This window comes from Macrotis lagotis, chromosome 6, assembly GCF_037893015.1.
Source record: "Macrotis lagotis isolate mMagLag1 chromosome 6, bilby.v1.9.chrom.fasta, whole genome shotgun sequence".
Lineage (NCBI taxonomy): Eukaryota > Metazoa > Chordata > Mammalia > Peramelemorphia > Peramelidae > Macrotis > Macrotis lagotis.
The window spans coordinates 196,768,698-196,792,108 of NC_133663.1; the positions used below are offsets into that span (position 1 = coordinate 196,768,698).

General features: G+C 35.4%; 1 protein-coding gene across 2 annotated transcripts in view; it reads right to left on the bottom strand.

Annotated features, from left to right (window-relative positions):
• Positions 1–2,151: 2,151 nt before the first annotated feature.
• SLC9A4 (solute carrier family 9 member A4) overlaps positions 2,152–23,411 on the bottom strand; it is an 88,370-nt gene continuing 67,110 nt past the window's right edge. For both annotated transcript variants that reach the window (XM_074192209.1, XM_074192210.1), the window contains exons 9-12: positions 17,742–17,838; positions 13,685–13,816; positions 11,961–12,048; positions 2,152–9,522 (exon numbers count right to left, since the gene is read on the bottom strand). In XM_074192209.1, coding sequence (XP_074048310.1) covers positions 9,170–9,522; positions 11,961–12,048; positions 13,685–13,816; positions 17,742–17,838 — 670 coding nt within the window. In that variant the 3' untranslated portion in view covers positions 2,152–9,169. The remainder of the gene's footprint in view (positions 9,523–11,960; positions 12,049–13,684; positions 13,817–17,741; positions 17,839–23,411) is intronic.

The window sequence follows — 23,411 nt, forward strand, 5'->3', positions numbered from 1 at the left end:
ATGTAGGCTAAATAATAGTTGATTGCTGTGTTGATTTAGAACTGGTAGAGTGACCAAATCCAACAAGTAAGTGTTAATATTTTGCTGTCACCTTGGAAGAAGGCCTTCAAGAGAATTATTCAGGGATGTATGCTTGTCCCTATATTATATGGATTTTTTATTAATGATTTGGGTGAAAGAATGGACAGTCTATTGGCCCTAAGTAGTATGGAATAATGAATTGAGAATTGCAATCAGAGCCAGGAAGATGGAATTTCCAATCCTATCTCAGATCCTTATGAGCTGTGTGACCTGATAAAGATATTTTACTTCTATGGACCTCAAATTCCTTCTATAAAGTGAGGGGATTTGACTCAGGCCTTCACAATCCTTTCAAATGAGATATTTGTAAAGTGCTTAACACAGTGAGTGCCTGTAATATAGTAGGTGTTTAATAAATGTTTATTTCCTTTATTTCCTTTTCAGTTTTCAAGTATTCTTCTTTGAACTTTGTCAAAGACATTTAATCAGGATCAATTTAAAATCTTACATATCAGTTGAATGACTCCATGACACAATAAGATAGTAGTTTGTCTGGAAAATATTTGGGTTTTTATTATACAACAAACATTACTTTGTTATTCATTAATGCATTTAAAGTATGCATTTAAAAGAAATAATCAAATCTCCTCTAAAGTGGAGAGGCACAACTTCCACATCAGGAGTGTTATTTCCAGTTCTAGATGGATAAGTTTAGGAAAAGCATTGATAAGTTGAATAATGTCCAGACATGGGTAACTAGAATGGTAAAGAGCTTTGAGTCCAATCCATATGAGGACTAGTAAAAAGAGCTCTAGCCTGATAGAAAGAAAACTCATGGTGAAAAGGATAATTGTATTGAAATATTTGAAAGGTTTCTTTTTTACAAGAGGAAAGCCCACCAGTCACATTAGGAGTAAAGGGTGATAACTGAAAAAGGAAAAGATAGATTTGATGTTTGTTAAACTCTTTCTAACAATTATTATCAAAAAATGGAAAAAGTTCCCTTATGGAGTAATATGTATTGGAGTTGTCAAAGAGTCTGGGATGCCACTTGCAGTAAACTGTGGGGGTGAATATTGGTGGGACATGGTTGAATTAAGTGACATTTGGGGCTTTTTCCCCCTTTCTGAGGTTCCATGCCTCTTCCATAAGATGATGCGCTAATAATTTGAAATGCTGCTCTCAGTGAACAAGTTTACTCATTTCCGAGCAACCATATAATTTTCATTCAATTTATTTTCCTAATACTTTAATTTAAAGGTAGGGTCATACCCCCTGCCTCTTCTTCATCTGTTCACTGAAGATTAGCTAATTAAAAAGAACAAGACCCACAGAGCAATTACCATTCAAAGAAAATCCAATTTAAAAAAAACATACAGTGCCTTCCTTGCCTAAATGAGTCATTAGAGAAATAATTTTAGTAATTCCTATGAATGGACTAGTGCTCTCATCCACTTTCTGTATCCCACATATTTTGTGAAAACAGAAATTCCAAATCTCCACTGCTCCCAAGGGAAATCATTTAGTCATTTTTAAAAAGGGGTTCTATACGGAAGTATGAGTATATTGTGATAGGATAGAGTCTCTCTGTTGTCTGCTATTAGGTCTTCCACATTAGAGAAAGGGACTTTGATGTAAAGCACTTGGATCTTAAGTTCTTTATTCTTTAAGACTGATTTCTGAGAATGTGGATTAGATGTCAATATTTCATAGTTTAATTTGTATTTGCATTATCTTGTACTAGAATTGGAGATCATAGTCCTCTTATTTTGCAATTAATTCACATTTACATTGTGTTTTAAACTTTGCAAGGTATGTTCTTCCCAATCCTTCTGCATGGTAGGCAATGCCAGTATTATTAAGCATATTACAAAATAACAAAACCAAGGCTATGAGCGTTTGTGATTTGCCCATGATTGTACAGGTAGTGTTTGAAGTTCCTAAGTGCAGTCCTTTATCCACTTTGTCACATCATCTCCCATTCCACCTGCCTAGCAGAGCTTTGATGACTTTGCTAACTGCCTGTCATTGTGAATATAAGCCTTCGCAATGGAAAATTTGATTTCTCCTCCATCATACCTTCTGAGGTACCCACAGAACCAGAGCTCATTAAGGTCTCAGTGTGAAAGATGTAAATTTATTAAATCAATTGCAAGGTACAGATAAAAAAACAATATACTTTATAATTGCAAGATTGGCTGGCATTGAAACAAGTATCTTTGAGTTTCTCTTGTATTTTTATCCAATTAGCTATTAACAGTGACTGATGGTCCTAGAGAAAACTTTCTATTCACACTGTTGTCTTTTCTCAGAGGAAATTAGAAATGACAATTGACAGAGTAGAGTTGGGGGAAAAACCTTCAACTCTTTTATTTGAGTATGAAATACAATTGCAAAATCCTTGAAGAATGTGTATCTTATCATCTTTTAAAAAGAAAGAATTATTTTACCATTTCTAATTTTCAGTAGGTAGGAAGGCAATATTTTTAGAAAGCAAGATTTTTCCCCATATTCAAAATCTTATACTTTCTCATAGGTTTCTTCTCTAATATTAAAGGAATATTAAATTGAATTAAAGGAATTCCCTTCAAGGCCTTTCTGAATGGTCCCAAATCAATCTAGATCTAGGTCACTTGCCTCTGATCTCTTTGTTCCTGAGCTCTCTGCAGTTCTCCACAGGTTGGTCTCAAACTACTCAGACATCGTCCCCAACTATTTTCTCCATCACTTTTGACTCACATGAAGAATTAAACCTTCTTGAGAGATGAATATATAGATGTTTTCTAACACATTGCTCTCACTATCCTTATTCTCTTTTATCTTTAATTTCTCTCTATTCATTAACTCCTTTCCTTCTTTTGGCTTTTCTTCTCTTCCTGACTAAACTTCCTCAGAAAATGACCTATACTCATTGCCTCTCTTTGCTTTCCTCTATATTGTAAATCTCCTGCAACCTGGCTTCAAGAAACATCATTCAACTGAAACTACTTTCCAAAGTTATTGGTGACATCATAATTGCTAAATTGAATGAGTTTTTCTGTCCTCATCCTTTTTGACCTCTCATAATTGAACACCTATGGATTATACTCTTCTGGATACTCTCTCCTCTCTAGGTTTTTATGATAGTTTTTTTCCCTTGTTCTTCTCATACTCTCATTTATTGGTTTTTCATCCATGTCATACTCACTAATCATGGCTTTACCCCACGAATCTGCCCAGGGTCCTCTTTTGCTCTACATTCTCTTGCTTGGTAATTTCATCAACCCTCATGGGTTCACTTTATGTAAATGATACTCAGCAATCTAGCCCTAACCTCTCTCCCAAATTCTGTCTTGTATCACCAACCTCCTTTTGTATATTTTGAGCTACATTTCCTATAACGTTTAAAATTCAACATGTCCAAAACAGATATGATTTTCTCTCCTGCCAGCACTCCAAGGTTCCCATCTTCTGAACTCTTTTATTATCATTTAGGTACCACCATTCTGAATCATCTAGACTCACAATCTTACTGTCCTCTCTTGAACTCACTTCATATAGGCCAATTTGTGTTTGTCTTGTCATTTCTACTTTAACAACATTTTTTTGGTTTGTTTTTTTTGCAAGGCAATGTAGTTAAGTGACTTGCCCCTCAACATTTCTTATTTACATGCCCTTCTCTCCACTCAGTCTGCAGCTAACCTGGTCCGAGTTCTCATCCCACTTCAGGCCTGGACTAGTGCAATATTTTTTCATTGGCCTCACTGATGCAGGTCTCTCTTCACTTCAATCTGTTCAGTTGTCTTGGGTTTTCTTTTCACTTGTATGTCAAAGAATCACTTCCCTAATGTAACAGGAGCAGCCTCACTCAAATTAGGCTACACAGTATCTTCTTCCTCCTTCCTTCCTTCCTCCCTTCCTTCCTTCCTCCTTCCTTCCCCTTTCTGTACTTTTGGGTGCTTTGCCCAAAAGCTTGGTAAGATTTTTTGGAGTTTACAAGCCCTAAATCTCTTCTTGCTTGATCAACAGTGGGTCCCATGCTAAGCCCATTTGGTCATTGTTTGGGCCCAGATTGACTCAGAGTGAATGCAAATTTTTTTCTATTTTAGCCAGAAACCCTGAGGGTCTTCCCTTCCCAAAATAAAATTTTTTTCACTCTGCAAAAGAGACTCCTTTTGCTTCTTTTCTTTATTACCTGCCTTAATCACTGAGAAACCCTAAGGTTCTTGTCCTCCTAGGTTAATTTTTTTTGGAAGTGGTCATTCTTGGCCTCTCTGCCTTATCACTCTCTTCCCTAATCCTTAGTCACTGAATGACCATTGCCTTAATCAAATTGTGACATGAGAAAGCTTTAAAAGCTTTCTAGCTTTAAAAGACCAAAGTCTCCCACTACATTTGGAGTCATGTCACTTTGTATTGATTCATATCTGATCAAATGAGGCTGGTAATTTTGCACAGCACCCCCTCACTTAAATCCAATTCACTTGAAGGTCATTGTATCATCTCCCTGATGTCATGGTCTTCTTTGAAAAAGGACAAATAGCAACAACAACAGAGGATGTTAACCCTGGTTGATAAACTACAGTGGCTCCCTTCAGAATCAAATACAAAATTCTCTGTTCTACTTTTAAAGTTCTACACAATCTGATCTCTTCCTAAGACATTTCTAGTCTTCTTAAACTTTGCTTGCTTATTGTACTCTATGGTGTAAGGATATTGGACTTCTTATTCTTCCTGATACATAACATTCCAACTAGTGACTCCATGCCTTTTCATATCCTTCATATGTCTAAAATGCTCTTCTTCCTCATCACTGCCTCCTAGCTTCTCTGGATTCTTTTAAGATTCATCTCATATCCCTTTTTCTGCAGAAAACCTTTACCAACCCTTTGAGATATTTCCATTTATACAGTACAAATAGCAATTTGAGATTTTTGTTTCATTTTAACCTTTCTTTGTGCCCTTAAGGATTGTCACAGTGATTGAGGAATAGCCCATTACAAATACTTATTGACTGACAATAGGATTATTAGAAGCATTGGGTTTAAAGCCCTCTGGATTTCTTTGAAAATATGGAGATTTCCACACTGAAGTTATTTATATCTTTCTCCCATTCTAGGTCCCAGAGAATGAAGTCAAATAGAAGTTTCTTTATGCAAAAATGTCTGTGTTGAAATGAAAATATAGTTGAAGTTGTTCACTAGATTATCATAGGTGGAGAAAATGTATCCACATTTCTGCTTAGTAGTGATAAAGTCCTTGACATCAGATGGATTAACATTAACTCACATTTGTATTCCATCCACAAACCTTGCAGATGGCAAGACCTGAGATTCAGGGATATTTGTCTTCAGTGTTCTTAGCCTCACTTTCTGTGCCCCTCCTCCTCCTCTCCCATAGCAACTTGACTCTTAGTCCTAAAAGGGTTGGAGACCATTCAGCCCCATCTTCATCATTTTACATTTGAAGGAAATGAACACTCATTAGAAGACCTATGTCTGGGAGGCATCAGGCTTCCTAATATGTTTACAGGATTCTTCCTCATTGTTCTTCCTCATTGACTAATCCTAAATTAGGAACGTTCTTGGTGCTGTTTAGCTTCTCAATTTCAAAACACTCCCCCACCTCATTTTTGGGTTCCCTGGGCTTCACTCCCACCCTCTTTTCTATTTCATATATATATATATATATATATAGATAGATAGATAGATAGATAGATAGATAGATATAGATATAGATAGATAGATAGATATAGATAGATATACTCATAAAAAATCCATTATCCATCACTTATCCCTTAAATGTCATTTTAGATTTTATATACTGCCATATGTTTTATTTTATGTTTTAACCTTTATTTCTATCATATTGGGAAAGATTTTGAAATGAAATGAAATGAAAGTCAGGCACAGGAAGGATGGTTAACTGTGAAATCATGCCACTCTCCACAATGGGTAGAAGCCTCTCAAGGTGGATATGAATTACATTAGTGAAATCATTAGTGAAATCAGTTTTTTCAGCTATCTGCCATGACCTTTGGCTTTTCCCCAGAAGTCTAGTATGAAAAAAGTTTCCTTTCTACTCTCTGAAAAAGAAAATCCTAAAGAAAGGGCAATAAAAAGGTCATTTATCCAATTCCTTATTTTATTGCTTCAAGATGCTTAAGGTGTGGCTACATGGCATAGTAGAAAATAGAAGTTTAGAAGACTTGAGTTCAAGTACTGGTTCTGACATATCTAGATTGTGTGTCCCATGGCAAATTACTCTTACCATTCTAGACAATTCTTTAAGATTCTAAAATGCAAGGGTACAACCCACATTAATGGAGGGATTTCTGGAATTCCTTGTATCAATGAAAGCATAGTCCATTCCCTATTCCTATACATTTTTTTTCCAGGAAAGGAAGGAGGAAGGAAGGAAGGAAGGAAGGAAGATTTCAAAAATGTAAATACACTTGAAAAACCTTCAGATAAATTTATATATGGCAAATTTGTAAGCTACTAAGTGAAATGATGAGTCTTGCTAGCCTTTTGAGTTTGACAGCAGAAAGTCAACCCTCTTTCCTACATTAGGCCCCTTGGTGTCAGTGGCAAAGACAAACTACTGACTGACATAACAATACTTTTGCTTTTTTTATTTCCTTCCCTGAGAGAAAAAAAGGCAAGTCCTTTATTATCTAGACAAGAGGGAAACCATGTTATTGACACTCCAGATTCAAAATTGAGAGCTGGACTCTTGATGCTTTTTAGAAAGCACATTATATAAAACTGATACTGAAGGGAATTATAGGAGTGCCCATTACAAACCCGACCAATCCCCAGCCTACACTGCCAACAACGGAAGCATGAAATGGTGATTGCACTGTAGAATGAGACAATATTGGATGATTAAACAAAGAGGCTTTTATCATTTTTTAATTTTGATTTGAATGGGGGCCAATTTTTTCTCTGTCATCTCTTCAAGTCAACTGCAGCAATCAGGATCTCTAAAGTCACCCCCTTTATTTCTTGTACTTTCTTCAATCAGCAACTAATGGTAAAAACTACTCTGTTAAAAGGTACCTTTATCACTTATTCATCAGATTTCTTAAGAATTTATTAAGTCCGACATAACTTTTCTAAATGACAAAATGCTACTGCAGCAAATGTCTAAAAATGACAACTATCTCAGTTCCAGTATATCCTATACCTGATAAGATATAATTTCCAGTTGTTTCTTGAAACTACCTGAGAAATGATACTAATATTTAAAGGTATCATAAAATCAGGTGGCACAATGGCTATGGCACTGAACCAGGAGTCATAAAGACTAACATTCAAATCCAGCCTCAAATATTTAGTAGCTGTGTGAACCTTGACAAGTCACTTGACCCCTACCTGTTTCAGATTCCACAGTTGCAAAATGAGGAAAACAACAGCACCTCCCATTTAGGGATGTTGTGAGAATCACAAGAGATAATATTTGTAAAGCTCTTTGAGGACTTAAAGCACTATATAAATGCTAACTATTATTATTATTATTATATAATAAGATTGATTCCTTTTGAGCTAATCCCTACTTGGTATTTTGTGCCAATTAATACATATACACATTTGAAGACTGGTTTTCTGAATTTTCATAGAGTATAATAAATTTATAAATGAGACAAATCAGGCTGTCATCAATTTCTATGTGATATCGAGCAGTTCATTTTTGATAACTTCTCTCTGCATTAGGTTATTAGGCTATAATCTGATATTTTTCTACTTCCCTATTATGGTATTGAAACTTCATCTTCTTAAAAACAATTTGAGGGGCAGCTAGATGGTTCAATAGATAGAGTACCAGCCCTGGAATCAGAAGGACCTGAATTCAAATCCAGCCTCAGACACTTAATAATTACCTATCTCTGTGACCTTGGGCAAGCAAGGTAACCCCATTGCCTTGAAAAAAAAAAACCAAACCAAAAAATCCCCAGAAAATAAAAACAACTTGAGAACTCTGGAGTCTGTGCCACTCAATGTAGAAGGAGATTATTATTATTTAGCATTTATAAAAATCAAGTAAAATATATAGATATTTCAATAAAGCATTATTTTTCACAAGCAATATTAAAGACATGACTAAAGGACTTTTGAATTTTTTTAATGAAGAGTTGTACTGTTGCTGCCTGCAACATAACCCTGAGTTGGATGCTTTCTATAAGGCTAAAGAAGCTAAATGAGAACTCTTAGTGGGGGAAAAAATCATATTTTGTTATCCACTGATTGAAAGATAAGTAGTATCTATGTCAAATGATCAACTACTTGGATACAGGGAGTTTTGTGTAAGAGTATTGGATAGAAATTCCAGACATCTGTACTTTAGTTTTGGTCTGTTAACTAGTCATTTGACTTTAGGCATATATCTTCACTTTTCCAGGCCTCAGTTTCTTCATCTGTAAAATTTAGTGGTCAGACTAAATGATCTTTTGTTTTCCCAATGCCTAGCTGAGTAAACTACACAAAATAATATTGAAGAATATCTTCAATGAAGATATTTAAACATTCAGCTGGAATGGTAATTATGGAAACTTCTGTTGGTTTTCCAGATAAGTTTTGGTCACACCATATATTACAAATTTCCTTCAGAGGCTAATCCTATGGGCTATGTATTATCAGTTATTAGTACTGATTAAATATTACAAAGTAATTACAGCTTTTATAATTTTTGATTTTGTGGCTTTATCTACCCCCAAAATAGGGACCTTTTTATGAATGTCCAAGTGGGAAATACACCAGAGCACACAGTTAAAAGCTACACATTCATATGGTACAACACACACTACAGATTATCCTTGTACCTGAATTATCTAGCATGGATTGAAACCTCATGCTATACCCATTCATGGTAATTCTTAGTAGATAATTGCCTTCAGAATAATTATCTTCTATCATCCATTAGAACTTCTCCCACAAAACTGTGTTAGCTAAGAATGTGGTTCAACTTGCTTAGTTAATAGTCAGAGTTCCAAAACATGACTCTGCTGACTTTTCCACAGATGTTTTTTTTCCTGCCTTCACAGATATCTATCAAGCAAACACAATCTAATTGTCCTCCTCAAAACTGAAAACTCTTCTTTCAAAGTAACAAGTAAAATACAAATGATTAATTTGCTGGAGATGAAGGCAAAGTCTTTTAAAGAATAATGTTATTTTCTTGGGAGCAGAGGACTATGGGATTTGTGGTATTCTTTTCCATTTCTGGGTTCTGCTGTCCATCTAGATCCCACTACGCTTGTCTCTTCCTCTTCTTCCTCTCCTGACTCATACTCTTCATCCACTGCATGAAATTGTGGCTTTGGTATCAAAGGCGGCCTTCCTCTGCTCATATGCTCTCCTCGGGCAGCACTTCTTTGACCACCCAAGTTTAAAGATCTTCCCCCTCTACGCCACCTTTCCATTGGAATCATCTCTGGCTGCTGTCTTCTTTCTTGAAGTGACCCTGTTCGAGCATGTGGTTTAAATGTAACAGGAGGGAAGACTGAATCACTGCTATCATCATCTAAAGGACAAAAAGAAACAAACAAGCAAAATTTGAAAGGAGTAAGGAACAAAGAGCAAGGTATTCATCCCAGAAGGTCAACATGTCCTTTTGACATCTACATTAGTCAAGTTACTTGTAGTTTTCATCTCCCACAACTTTCTCTTCAGTATAATTATCTTCATTTCCAGTTCTCAAAGAGTAGAAACCAACACATTTGCAATATTTTTAATAAATACGTCAAATTTTCCAGTCTATTTTTTACAAGCCCATTTTCCCCTATGTTGATACATTTCTCCTACAGAAATTCTCCTTTCCTTGATAGATGAGTGACCAGATTAATACTTATAAAGTACTTTGTTTCAAAAGAAAACAGTATAAACACTAGTGATGTCATAATGTCAGGAAATTATTTACAATTGACAGAAAAGCATAGCTGGAACCTGGAAAATTAAATGTGACTATGGAGAGAAAAGTAGTATTATTCTGGTAACATTTGTTTTTAAAGGTTTCAGTTATTTTTCAGTAATGCCCATCAAACCCCATTTTGGGTTTTTTTCTTGGTAAAATTACTAGAGTGGTTTGCCAATTCCTTCTCCAACTAATTTGACAAATGAGGAAACTGAGGCAAACAGGATTGAGTGAGTTTCCCAGGTCACCCAGCTAGTCAGTGTCTGAGGTCAGATGTGAAGTCAGGAAGAGGAGACTCCAGGTCTAATGCTCGATCCATCATACCAGATATCTATAAATAATTTTAAGTTCAATTCTATGAATTTCATCACTCTTGACTTAAAAAAAACAGATTGATGGTGCAATGACTAGAACAATGGACTTTGAGACAGGAAGACTGCCTCAGTGACTTGTTAACTATGTTACTCCAGGAAAGTCACTTAAACTCTTTCCCCTTCACAGTTAAGAATGAAAACAGCTAACTGTCAGGATTTTTTATAAGGCTAAAATGAGATAATAATGTTTTAAAGTGCTTTGCAAACCTTGTTCTTGTGCTGAAGCAATAGTCAGACAGTTTGTAAGCAAAACAGGAAATAGTAACCAAGAAGCTATTGAGGGATTTAAAATAAATCTTTCTTTTGAAAAATATCATACACATGTTTTCAGCAGACAGATTTCAGGGTGATAAGTAGAAACAGAGTACTTTATCATGAAATGAAGTAAGTGACATCACCCATATCACATTCTATTTTCCAAATATCTAGACATACATTTGAAACCTGTTTTTCTATTTGTCAGTTCATGTATATTTAAAGGAAGTGGCATTTAAATATCTTTTTTTGTTTGTTTGTTTTATTTTATTTTTGGCAAGGCAAGTGAGGTTAAGTGACTTGCCCAAAATCACAAAGCTAGGTACTCTGGATTTGAACTTAGGTCCTCCTGACTCCAGGGTCGGTACTCCTGACTCCAGGGTCAGTACTCTATCTACTGTACTACCTGGCTGCCCCTAAATATTTTTTTTAATATCCATCTTCTACTGGTGTTGTTTGTTTCTAAGACATGGAATACATTAGTTACTAATAGAAGGAGAATAAGTATATGGAGAGGTGCATGGTAGGGAAAAGCAAGCTGCCACTTGTGACAAGGAAGGAATTTAGAAGAGAAGGTTTAAAAGATATCAACAGGAAGATATGATAGAAAAAGATGAATGATTGCTATGTGTCCACTGTGAGGGATAACAAGTGAGATAGTTTGAGAGTTTCTAGTATTCTTCAAATGATAGAGGAAAGGAATGGAAGGTTTTTCATTATGATGAGTGGACTTCCTATGTTGAACTTATGGGACGATATGGAACAGAGATCAGCATGGATACGATATTGTCCATATCACTGGAGGGAGTATTCAAATCAGTGACTTCATAGGTCCACTTGAGCATCAGTGTTCATATATCCTAAAGATGCTGAAGAGATAATTTCTAATCCAAAAATTCTGCTGAGGAGGTTGGATCACTTGAACTATTCATATTTGAGTGATATTTTACCAGATAGAAATAAGAACACACTTTCTAAAGTTTTAGTACTAAATTAAGTTGAAAAGTTTTTAATTTCATTTCCTATATTCTTTGAAATCTTAAAAACTAGACAAATAGAAAAAAAAATCCAAGTCACAAAGAACATATCTATGAAGATTCCAAAACAATTTTATATTCAAAAGTCTCTAAGAATTTGAAAAAATAATTTTCTATCAACTTTGGATTTGTGGGGGAGGCTGTGATAGTGGTGGTATTTTTTTTATTAGAAGAGTATCTACTGGAATTTAGACTTTAAAATTTTAAAAAGAAAAAGAGAAAAATTAAATTGCTAAAATGTTGTGGTCAGAAAGCTATGAATTATTTTCATAAAAGTGAAACTATAAAAAAAGTCAGTAATTTGGAAATGGGAAAAATTCCAGAGACCCTTGAGATGCCCTTTATCATTCTTTGAGGAAGAAGAGCAAAGCAGAAAAATTACCTGTAAGAACACCAGTCCCTGTTTCTCTGCTTGCTGAATGAGGGTTACTATAAGGGAAGGAGAGGTAGCGGATATTTTTGATGCCACTCTACATGCAACAAGAGAAAATTAAACAGTAGGTTAGTTGGTAAAGATGGAACTTCAGAAGGCAAATGAAATTAGCATACACACACAGACACACCTTATAATGACTCTAATTTAATCCACTGACTTTTAGTCATTTTAAGTAGACCAGCTTATTATATTTATTGAGCACCTATTTCATTCAAGGCACCATGGTAGGTACTGAAGGAGATTCAAACATGAATGAAAGAAATAAGCATTATTTATATGTTAGGCATTGAGCTAAGGACTTAAAAAATACTGTATCCTTTGATCTATATAATTCTGAGATGTAGATGCTTTTATTATTCCCAGTTTAGCATTGAGTAAACTGAGGCAAAGAAGTTAAGTGACTTGTCTAGTTTGTTTCTAAGGTCCTATTTGAACTCAGGTCTTCTTTATTCCAGGATCAGAGCCCTAGATTAGAATAAAGAATTTAGGTTTAAATCCTATTCCCTCCAATTTGCTACCTGTTTGACAAATGACTAATCTCTCAAGACTCAAATTTCCTATCTTTAAAATGAGGGGTTGGCCTCATAGCATCTATGGATCCTTTCAGATATAAATTTATGATCAGATGGGTACTCAGAAGAGGGGAAGATCACATATTATTGGGAGGCATCAAAGAAGGTTTCATGAAATCAGTAAAATTTTAAATGGACCTTGAAAGATGGGTAGATTTTGATATTATTCCTTATAAAAGGGGAAGAATGACAAAAGCATGGATCAGACCATTGAGTTGGATGGAATTGAGTCTGGATCATACCTGGAATCATGGAAATGACTGATCAAAGTTGTGCTTTGTTTAAGAAAGGTAAAGCACATCCCTAATTTACCTGGCCAATCTAGTTTATGATAAATATTCAAATACTCTTTATTTAAATGCCAGTAGTTCTGGAACCAAACTCAAAATTCCCTGGAGATCCTCTAGATATATAGTGATAGAATAGGGCCTACTCCAGTCATAATTCCATTCAACGGTACAAGAATAAGATCTATATTAGATTAGGTTTGGCAGAGACTCTAAGGAAATTGATATGGTGTAATTTTGTATGAAGAATTCAGATTCATTATGAGAGAATTAATAAGAAAAACCCAGCAATCCATGTATAAGACCACTTCTAATCCATTTTAACTTGGGGTAAATCTAAGCCTTTAAGACTCATGGCTTCATGTTGTATCTACCATGTAGAGGGAGCCAAGGGTAGCCCTCCTAATTCCAAGACATGAGAGATACTACACTTGATCTGAGCCAAAAGGCTGAGAAGCAATTAGGACATGAGAGAAATAGCAAAACAAAATTTTTATCTAGTTAGTTAATGGTGTCATAATCTGCTTTAGAGATAACTCTCATCCAGTTTCATGCTAAAGGCTTAAATCATTTTAATGGGTATTAAATGCAGTAAATGAAAAACTAAGTACCTCACTTTTTGAAAGTTCCAGACAAAAAAAATTCATGATTTATATGAAAATAAAAATTAGTTTCAAGGGGAATAAATTCTATAATTTACAGAAACAGGTAATATATGATAGGTGTTCAATAATTATTGATATGATTAATTTATATGCATGAATATATGAATTAATTTTTCTACCCCAAATAAGGAAATGATAACTTGTACCTGCTTTCCCCAAGGCAGGCTATTGCCTTTCTTTAGACTTTCCCTGAAAGTATGTTGGCGACGAATTAGAATTTCCTTTGCTTGTTTCTCACTTGTTTCTGTTTTTAGGTTATATTTATTGTAGGACAGGGTCTGGAAAGAGAATGGGATTATAGACACATGCTGCTCATTTTCTAAGCATTTTCAGTATAGCTTTCAACTCTAGACAAAATCATGAATTTGACTAAATTCATTTTTCTTGGACTTCTTTTTCCCTTTTTCAAAAAATTCAACCAGTTGTCTGGTGCATATGTTGCCTCTTGTCTATCTAAGATCTCATCTAGATATGTTTTCCTTAAGTAGTGAACCATATACTTGAGATTTTTCTTTCCCCCATCAAGCCTAATCTAGCCTATGTTCCAATTCCTCAGACATTTTCTGGTGACCATAAAACTAATCTGATAAGTAGCTTGGTATTACTATGATCTTAGGTGATAGCAGTTTAATGCACTGTCATTCCCACTTCAACATCATTGATTTGCATTTTAACAGATGCTTTAAAAGTCTTAAACTAAAGGAAAATTTTGCTATTGTTTATTTTTTTAATTTAAGGCAATGGGGTTAAGTGACTTGCCTAAGGTCACACAGCTAGGTAATTATTAAGTGTCTGAGGTCATCGCGTTTGAACTCAGGTCCTCCTGACTCCAGGGCTGGTGCTCTATCCACTGCACCACCTAGCTGCCCCAAATTTTGCTATTGTTTAGTCATTTTCAGTCATGCCTGACTCATTTGTGACCCCATTTGGGCAGAGATACTAGAATAGTTTGCCATTTTCAGCTCATTTTATAGCAAATTGAGGCAAATAGTGTTAAGTAATGTGCCCAGGGTCACACAGCTAGTAAGTGTCTTAGACCATATTTGAACTATGAAAGATGTTTTCCTGATTGCAGTTTCAGTGCTCTATCTACTGAATCATCAAATTGCCCTAAAAGAAAATGTTAGGAATTTATGGTCCTAGGATCTTCTGGGAGGGATGACTGAGGGTGAGGAGAAGGGTAGAAATGCCTTTCAATGTTTCTCTGATCTTTATCATACAATCATACATTTCCTACTATAATTCTTGTTTTCTGGCCTTATAAAGTTATAATGCACATTCAGAGTTCTGGAATTAACATGATATGATGTAACAGAGACATCAGGCATTTTGGATAAAGAAAATATCTACATTTCAATCACATACTATGAATTGTTTTTAATCACTGTCTTTAAAGTATAATATAATGACAATGAGGTTATATTGTACCATAAGAGAAACATTTGGGACATGTATCGACTACCCAGCATATGAGACCATAAGGACAAGACTTTTTTTTTTTAACTGAGGCTTTTCTCTTTCTCCTTTGAAGCTGAAAAATTCATATGAAGACATTATTAAGAAAATGCTGGGAGTGACCTGACTATTCCAGATTATACCAGTGACTGAACAAGTAAACCACTGATTCATATCCAAAGGTTCAACCAATGTCTGAGGTCAGTGGCTCCACCTGGAGGAAAAGACACCTCATGTAAATATAAATAGTATTCAGATTTACCATGTTACTTTCAATAACAGGGTATCCTTCTGATCTGATCTCTCTTAAGTCTCAGAAGGACTCTTTTCCACACACAAACAAAAACAAAAAAGAGAGATTATGTCTTCTTTATCTCCAGAGTTTAGTTGTTTTCCAGTTCATCTCTTCCAATTCCCCCTTATATTGCTAACACAGAATTGAATAGGATAAGAGACAATCTACCCCAAATCCCAAGATAGATCAGGTCTGATTGTAGTTTCTCCCTGATTCAGCAGACTTTGGGAGAAGAGTTTAATTATAGGAATTACCCATAGTAGAATTGCCCTCATTGATTTAAAGAGCACCCTGAGATTACCCCAGACTTGCATGATGTGACTCCAAACCCCTAAACTAAACCAACTACTCCTAAACTAAGAACTCCCTGGATGCTGAGAATTCCCTTTTCTTTGAAGATAATATGGGGCTAAACTAGATCTCCAGGTCCTGGAGCTATACAAGAATAGACCATTCTCTGACCATCTTAGCACTACCCTTTCCTCTATAGATCTCACTTTCTTAACCTAAAAAAGAATGAAATGGTTCATCTCAGGTTAGATGAAGAGGAAATAAGCCAGCCACATTTAAAACTTAATCAAAACTTAATCCTCTTCCACATATGAAAAGAAGTCAAGAGTTATGACTAGGCTACTACAACTACTGTTATCATTTATAAAGTGCTTCAAAGTTTAAAAAGAACTTTGCAAATATTTATTCATTTCATTCTCCACAAAATTAACAGATTGTTGTTTAAACAGCAAATACATATCTACTCATTTGAGATTAACTATGAGGTTACTTTTCTTACTATTTTGCTTGGCTCAGTCTGTAAATATTGCAAATCAGAGTGGTGGGGAGGGGCCACATGGAGCCTGGTACATTGGACTAGAGCTATGATTTCTAGCACTTAATGCAATATTTAGCAGATAGTAGACATTTAATTCATTAATTAATGATAGATTTTATGAGTACAGGGAGCTTTTAATGAGGATTTTTTTTCTGTTAATGTAGACCAACATTTTCCCTTCAGCTTAAAGCCTTAAAGGGTCCCTTGAGTAAAGTTAATATGAAGATCACATAAGGAGAATGTAACCAAAGTAAAATTTGAACCTATGTCTTCCTGATCCCAAGGTCAGCATTCTAGTCACCAACTGACTCTCACATGGTAGTTGCTGATTTGTATTTACTGACTGATGTATTATTTATAGATAGAGGGTAAAGAGTGGATTTCATTGGTATAAGGAATTCACTGTGAAAGAAGCTCCTTCTGCCAGTTCTGGTTGGTCCCTTCTCTAATTTTTTTTTTGCAAGGCAATGGGGTTAAGTGACTTGTTCAAGGTCACACAGCTAAGAATTATTAAGTGACTTGAGGTCAGATTTGAGGCCAGTGCTCTATCTACTGTGTCACCTAGCTACACCTTTTTTGTTTTTGTTTTTGCTGCAAGGCAATGGGGTTAAGTGACTTGCTCAAGGTCACATAGCTGGGTAATTATTAAGTGTCTGAGGTCACATTTGAACTCAGGTCCTCCTGACTCCAGAACCTACACTCTATCCACTTCTCCACCTAGCTGTGGCTCCCTCCTTCTCTGAAATTTACAGACTTAGAGTCATGTAAAAATTTAAGTGACTTGTCCACTGTCACACAACCAAGATATATTAAAGGGGTGCCTGCAACCAAGATCTTCAGAATGGTCAGAGCATAATAAAAAAAAATATATATATATATATATATATATATATATATATATATTTATTTATTTATTCTTTCAGTAAGTATATATTCCTTAATCAGCTATTTTTGTGAAAGAGGAGGCAGCAAGCATTATTATTCTTCATTTGAGCATTTATTCTGATATAAGTGGGACTAGAAAACTAAAGAACAGAGTTCTAGATTGAGCTCTTCTTCATCTGTAAAATGAGAAGGGTAGACCAGAACACCTCTCAAATTCTGTCCAGAAATGAGGATTTAGGCACAAAATAGCCAGGTGGCAAACACTGAGTCAGCCTAAAGTAAATTCCAAGAAAGATAAGGAAAATCAGGAATGAGAAAAATCAGAAATTTTCTAAATTACATTTTGGCCAATCAAAAGAATAATTTCTTAATTTTGAGATTTTTTGTTGTTGTTATTGAGCATGAGGAGGGCTCCAATACAGTGGGAATAGGGCTCTCAGGCTAGGGTAGCCTGACCCCTACAGTAAGATAGTGGATCTACCTTTCCTTTTATGTTATAGAGTTCATCTTCCTGGCACAACAAAAGAAAAAACAAAACAAACAAACAAAAATGAAGCCACCATAAATTTCTAGATATGGCCACTGCCCTTTCCTTTGTAGATCTCACTTTCTTAACCTAAGAAGAATGAAATGGTTCAGCTGAGATTAAATGAAGAGGAAATAAGCCAACCATATGCAATGTTCAATTGACAAGCCTGAAGTCATCACAAGAGCCCAGAAGGACCTGTAGTACACACACCCTTTGTCGAACTTGGTACATATTGTGCGTCAGAATGTCCCGCATGGATTCCACATCCTCAGGGGAAAGCCTTTTGGTTCCTTGAATTCTCTGTGCTCTATATGGATCAGGGGAGAAAAGGCATACATTATTCTCCTAAGCATAAGCAAAAACAATTGGAAAAATGGTTCACTATTTTACTGAGATTGACATCTCCAAAAAAATCATGTAGAAAAATGACTGAAATATCCTAGTTAAATGATAAAGTATTAGAACAATGCTGGCATTCTTCCAAGCTTAAAACTGACCACTTCAGGAGTCAGATTTAATTCAATTTCATTATCTTGATGGTTTGAGGAAATATTACAGTAACTCCTGAGTTACCTGCTTTCATGCCTATTAAGATGTGTCTGATGCTTCACATTGGTAAAAAGATATGGAACAAAATTTAAATGAACTGAAATGAAAATTAGTAATGGAAAAGCTAACATGTCTAGTGCAACCTAACTGAATGAAAGCTTTTGTTAGTAAAAATAGTGCTTTGCTTATCCATGAAGTAGATTAGAATATTATCTGATATTCAGAACTTCCATTGGGATAATCTGACTCAAGATGCATCATTGAAAAAGGTTATAGTTGCTTTCTTTGCTTCTTTTCACTTTTATCCCAAACTTATGATGGAAAGTTATTTTATATTTCTAATCACATCTATATATAAATATCCTTTCCAAATTAATTTTTGGTTTGACCTGCAGTTTCACTGGTGTAGGGAATTATTAGAGTGACAATTCCTCACTAATACACATCAGCAACTATTTAGTATTCAAAACCACCTAGGATCCTAATCTATCTCTCCATAAGGGACTTTCCCATAACTAGTAGGTAAAAGAGTCAGTACACAAATCCAAAACTTCCTGACTCCTTTTCCCTACATCACTTTAACCACTTACCACTAATTTTACTATTTGAAATATTAATTTCTCATATGGGTATTCTATAAAATAGAATATGTGGTATTTTATTTTTAAGTAGGATTTATTTCTGTGTGATCAGGGAGAAGAATTTTGATCCCTGATTCACATGGGAGAGTTCCTGATCCACTCTCAGACATAAACTCAGTGGGAAATAAAGAGAAAGAATGACTGCTGAACACCACATAATAGAGAGAATACTAGAACCTAACAGTATAGTTTGGGATGGGATAGTTTATTTTTCTTAGTATCCATTGGAAGAGGTCACACTAATAAGCACCTAAGTAAAATAAATAAAAAACTGGAGGTATATTTGGTACTGTCCCTATATTTTCCCATTTCCTACTATCTCAGTTCTAATGGGAAAATTATACTGGTATCATATGATATGTTTCTAATTTTTAGAACTTTGTGAGAAAGGTATTGGGAGGAAGGGAATCAATGATAGTGGTTAGAGGTACAAATATGTAATTAAGTTCCCCCTAAAATTGCTTATGGATTTCAATTATATACAATGGTTCAATTCCTGGGGGGGAGGGGTTAAAAGATATAATGTTTAGCATTTCAGACAGTTAAAACATATTTTTCATATCTTTTTTAGTATTAATAATAATATGCAAATAAAAAAAGGAACAAAAATTTATCTATATAATCCTTACTACTTTTGAGATCCATTCAGGGTCCTCAGTAAATGTTTTTAAGTCCCAACACTAATATACACACACCAAATCCTTGCCCAAGGAAAGACTCATGTAGCAAAAATCAAACTAAGTAACTTACTCATTTTCAACTCCAATATAGTATAATTTTAAAACTGTGGTCAAAAGTCCTGCAAATGTTGTAATAGAAATACAGAAAAAGTCACATCTGCCCAGTACTAATAAGAACACCTACCTTGTTTATCTCATAGAGTCATCAGAATTGAATGAAATAGTAGTTTACATTTATATCAAACTCAGAGAGTTTTGTTTTGGTTTTTTTTAGGATTTTGCAAGGCAAATGGGGTTAAGTGGCTTGCCCAAGGCCACACAGCTAGGTAATTATTAAGTGTCTGAGACTGGATTTGAAGCCAGGTACTACTGACTCCAAGGCCTGTGCTTTATCCACTATGCCACCTAGCCGCCCCTCTCAGAGAGATTTGTAAAGTGCTTGATATACATCTCATTTGATGCATGTAGAAAGTGCACTGAAAAGTATGCCACACTAGGATACACTAGGAATTTATTGTTATTATGTTGTTATTATTATTATTTATTATTAATTATGTTCTAGAATCTCTAGGTACCAAAGTCTTCCTAAGCATTTTGGAAACTAGAATACCTAATAAATTCTTGGGGGGGAGAAAACCACTGAACAAAACTTAGGGGAGGAGCAGTATATGCAAGCCAGTATTTGGCATTATAATCCATAGAGTGTTACCATTTAAGTAATGGCTTTAGTCCACATGCTTCTTTCCTAACATTGTATAAAGGTTTGTTTGTTCAGAGGTCAGCTGCCTTGATCTCAACAGAGGAATTCCTTTTCGCTAGGTTTCTTAGGAGTTTCCAATAAGATCAAACAGTTGCCATCTAAATACAGAAACTGTCATCATAGAGTAATTTCTGCTTGTTCTCTTTTTCTATTATATCTAAATTTTGTTTTTTTAAGTCCCACAAGTTGATTTGTTCAGAAAAGAAAGTGGAAAACAGTAAAGAAAAAGAAAATCTTTACCTAAGAGATTCTTGCTCACCTTGAATCATTGCCTAGGGCCCTATATTAGAAATAACCCACTCTACCAGATTGGTCTTTTGAACACAAAGGAAGTTTATATTTTGCTTCCAGGAAAGAAAGTCAGGCAATTGAGAGCTATGCCTTTAAATTGTCAAGCTCAAAATACTTTTAACCATGTGACAGCTGATTTTCATTGAGATAAGTGCGACTCACACACCCAAAACAAGTTCTGAGGAGCAATAAGGGAAAGCTAAGGAAATTCCTCATTTTCTAACTCAGATACACTTGCATTAAGCATCTCCAAAACTATGATTAACCATATAACTGTTGGCAGTAATAATTCAGACTAATCTGCACACATGTTTGAACATAAAGCCATGATGCTGTTAAAGACTATGTATGAAAGATGAATTTTCACTAAAATCTTATTCCTCTTTTTCCTGGTGCTTGTTCATGGTGAGTGGGGTTGACCAGATTTCCTTAAATTTCACAATAAAATCCAACCTTTAGTGGGTTCTAGCAAGATGGAAAGACTTTGACAATAGGTTTAGTGACAAACTATATCTGTCATCCAAGGACTGGCTAAAGTTTGGAGTGGTTTATCACCAATAGTTTAGCCTTCAGTTTATCATTAGGTAATATGCTGAGGTAGGTAGAAGCTGAATTAGGAAATTTTCTCTGAATTTTTCTCTTAATAACAGTTGCTGTGGGACTCTGGGTATCACTTAATGTCTCAGTGCTATGGATAATTCTTTAATGAGACTATAAATTGCAGAGCAGGGATTGATCTATATTATTAGAAGGAATTTCCTTCCTGTAATTCCTTATATCAGTGAAAATTAAGTAGAGAAAATATTGGACAGAAAAATATGTTTTATAATTAATCCCTTCCCTTTGCACTATGTATCTTATTATTAGCACTCCCCTTCCCCCCCCCCCCATCCCATTATCCAAGCTAAGAGACAAAGTCAGTGAACTTTTAGTAAACTACCTTGCCATTCCAGGCCAGGACAAAGCAAATCTCTATCAGCAAAACAGTGGATCCCTGCTTTAGCCTGAAAGGATTAAATCTTTGAGCTAACATACTTCAAATACAAATCCCTAATTACCTCAACTCTATTCTCTGAGTTACTGCCCCTATCAATATATACTAAATTACCTTATCTTCCTCACTCCTGAGTTGAGTTGCTAGTCTTCCTTTGGAAAGGCAGTCCACTCTGGTGGACTGTGATCCCCAAATAATCTCTCATACCTCTATACCTCTATGCCCTTCTTTATTATTTAAACCCTGATTGCTTGTCTTAATTGAAGTTAGCTCACTCTTGGGGTGTTTGATTCTTTCTTATTCCCATGTCTTTCCTTACTGCTCATCCTTTCATGGCAGCTTATATTGTTTATGTTGCTTAGGGATCTGTGGCTTCCAATACTATATACTGCATGCACGCACACACACACACACACACACACACAGGGATATATATTAGAACAATAGGTTTTGGTTTTTTAGGGGTTTTTTTTTGCAAGGCAAACTGGATTAAGTGGCTTGCCCAAGGCCAAACAGCTAGGTAATTATTACATGTCTGAGACAGGATTTGAACCCAGGTACTCCTGACTCCAGGGCCAGTGCTTCATCCACTACGCCACCTAGCCGCCCCTTAGAGCAATACTTAAATTTCTTTGTCCCTAACATTTCTTCTGGGTCATAGTCAGTCTTTTAAGAGAATTCTTTCACATTTGCTCAAACTCCTGAAACCTTTAGTTGGACTCATTTTTCAGCAAAAAAAAAATCACAGATCCAATCCAAAGATGAAATATCCCCAAACTTTTAAAGCTACAAAGGTATGAAAAGATGAAACTATTCACAGTACTAAAATGATAGCTATTTCATAATCATAATAAAAAAACCTCATAGGATCATCAACTAGATCTTAAAACTGGAAAGAACTTTATTAGTTTTACCTAATTTAATCCCTTCATTTTACAAATGAGTAAGGAGGCTTCTAAGAGGTAAAGGCATTTCCTTAAAGTCCCCCAAGAAATAAGTGGTAGATAGTATATTCAAATTCAGATCTTCTGAATCCAAATTCAGTCCTATCCATGCAGAGGAAATACTAGGTAGAGAGAAAACAGTACATTAGCAAACAGTTACATTGTAGGCCTTCTTATACTGACTTGAGAAATATGTTATAGAAAAAACTATCTTTTTCTGTCCCTGGGAAAGTTCAGCTCCCTATACCAAACCTTGAAATGATTAAAAAACCCCAACTATCTTGGGTACCCAAATCTGGCCCCTAGATGATTCATATATGACCTTGCCTGACCCTGCCATTGGGCAGATCCTACTAGGACAGGGAGGTAGAGGGTAGAGGCTAATATTGAATACTGAGATTGCAGATCATTACCCAAATTGAGCTAATTATTCTTAAACATCCAGACATAATCCCTCGAACTACATGCCTACACCAACTCCATCCCTTTCAGCATGTACACTAGACCCTGTTTCCTTATATGTCTCAAGAAAAAAAAAAGATGAACTCTGACCTAGAAGAAATTTTAGGGATATAAAGGTTTATTTAAGTAGAACCTGGGGGGGGGGGGGGGGTGGCAGAGGGAGAGAGAGAGAGAATGTAAGTATATATCATAGAAAAAATTAAGGGAAAGAAAAAGTAAAGGCAGTTGGAAGTCAGCAGCAGTTGCATGGATGACATAAGTCATCATGACAGAATGAGCAATAAAGGAAAGGTATAGAAGTATGAGAGATTATCTGGGGGATCATGCTCCTCCAAAGCAGGTTGCCTTCTCAAAGGAAGACAAACAACCCAACTAAGAAGTGAGCTGGCTTTTAAAGGGGGCAGGAAGATGAGGTATGAGGGGTAGTAGCTAAAAGACTTAATCCTTTCAGGCTAAGTCAGGAATCCATTGTTTTGTTGATTGTTTATCCCTAAGAATCAACCTGCTTGCCATAACCTTGCTACTGAGTAATAAAACTTATATGTCCTTCATATTTCAA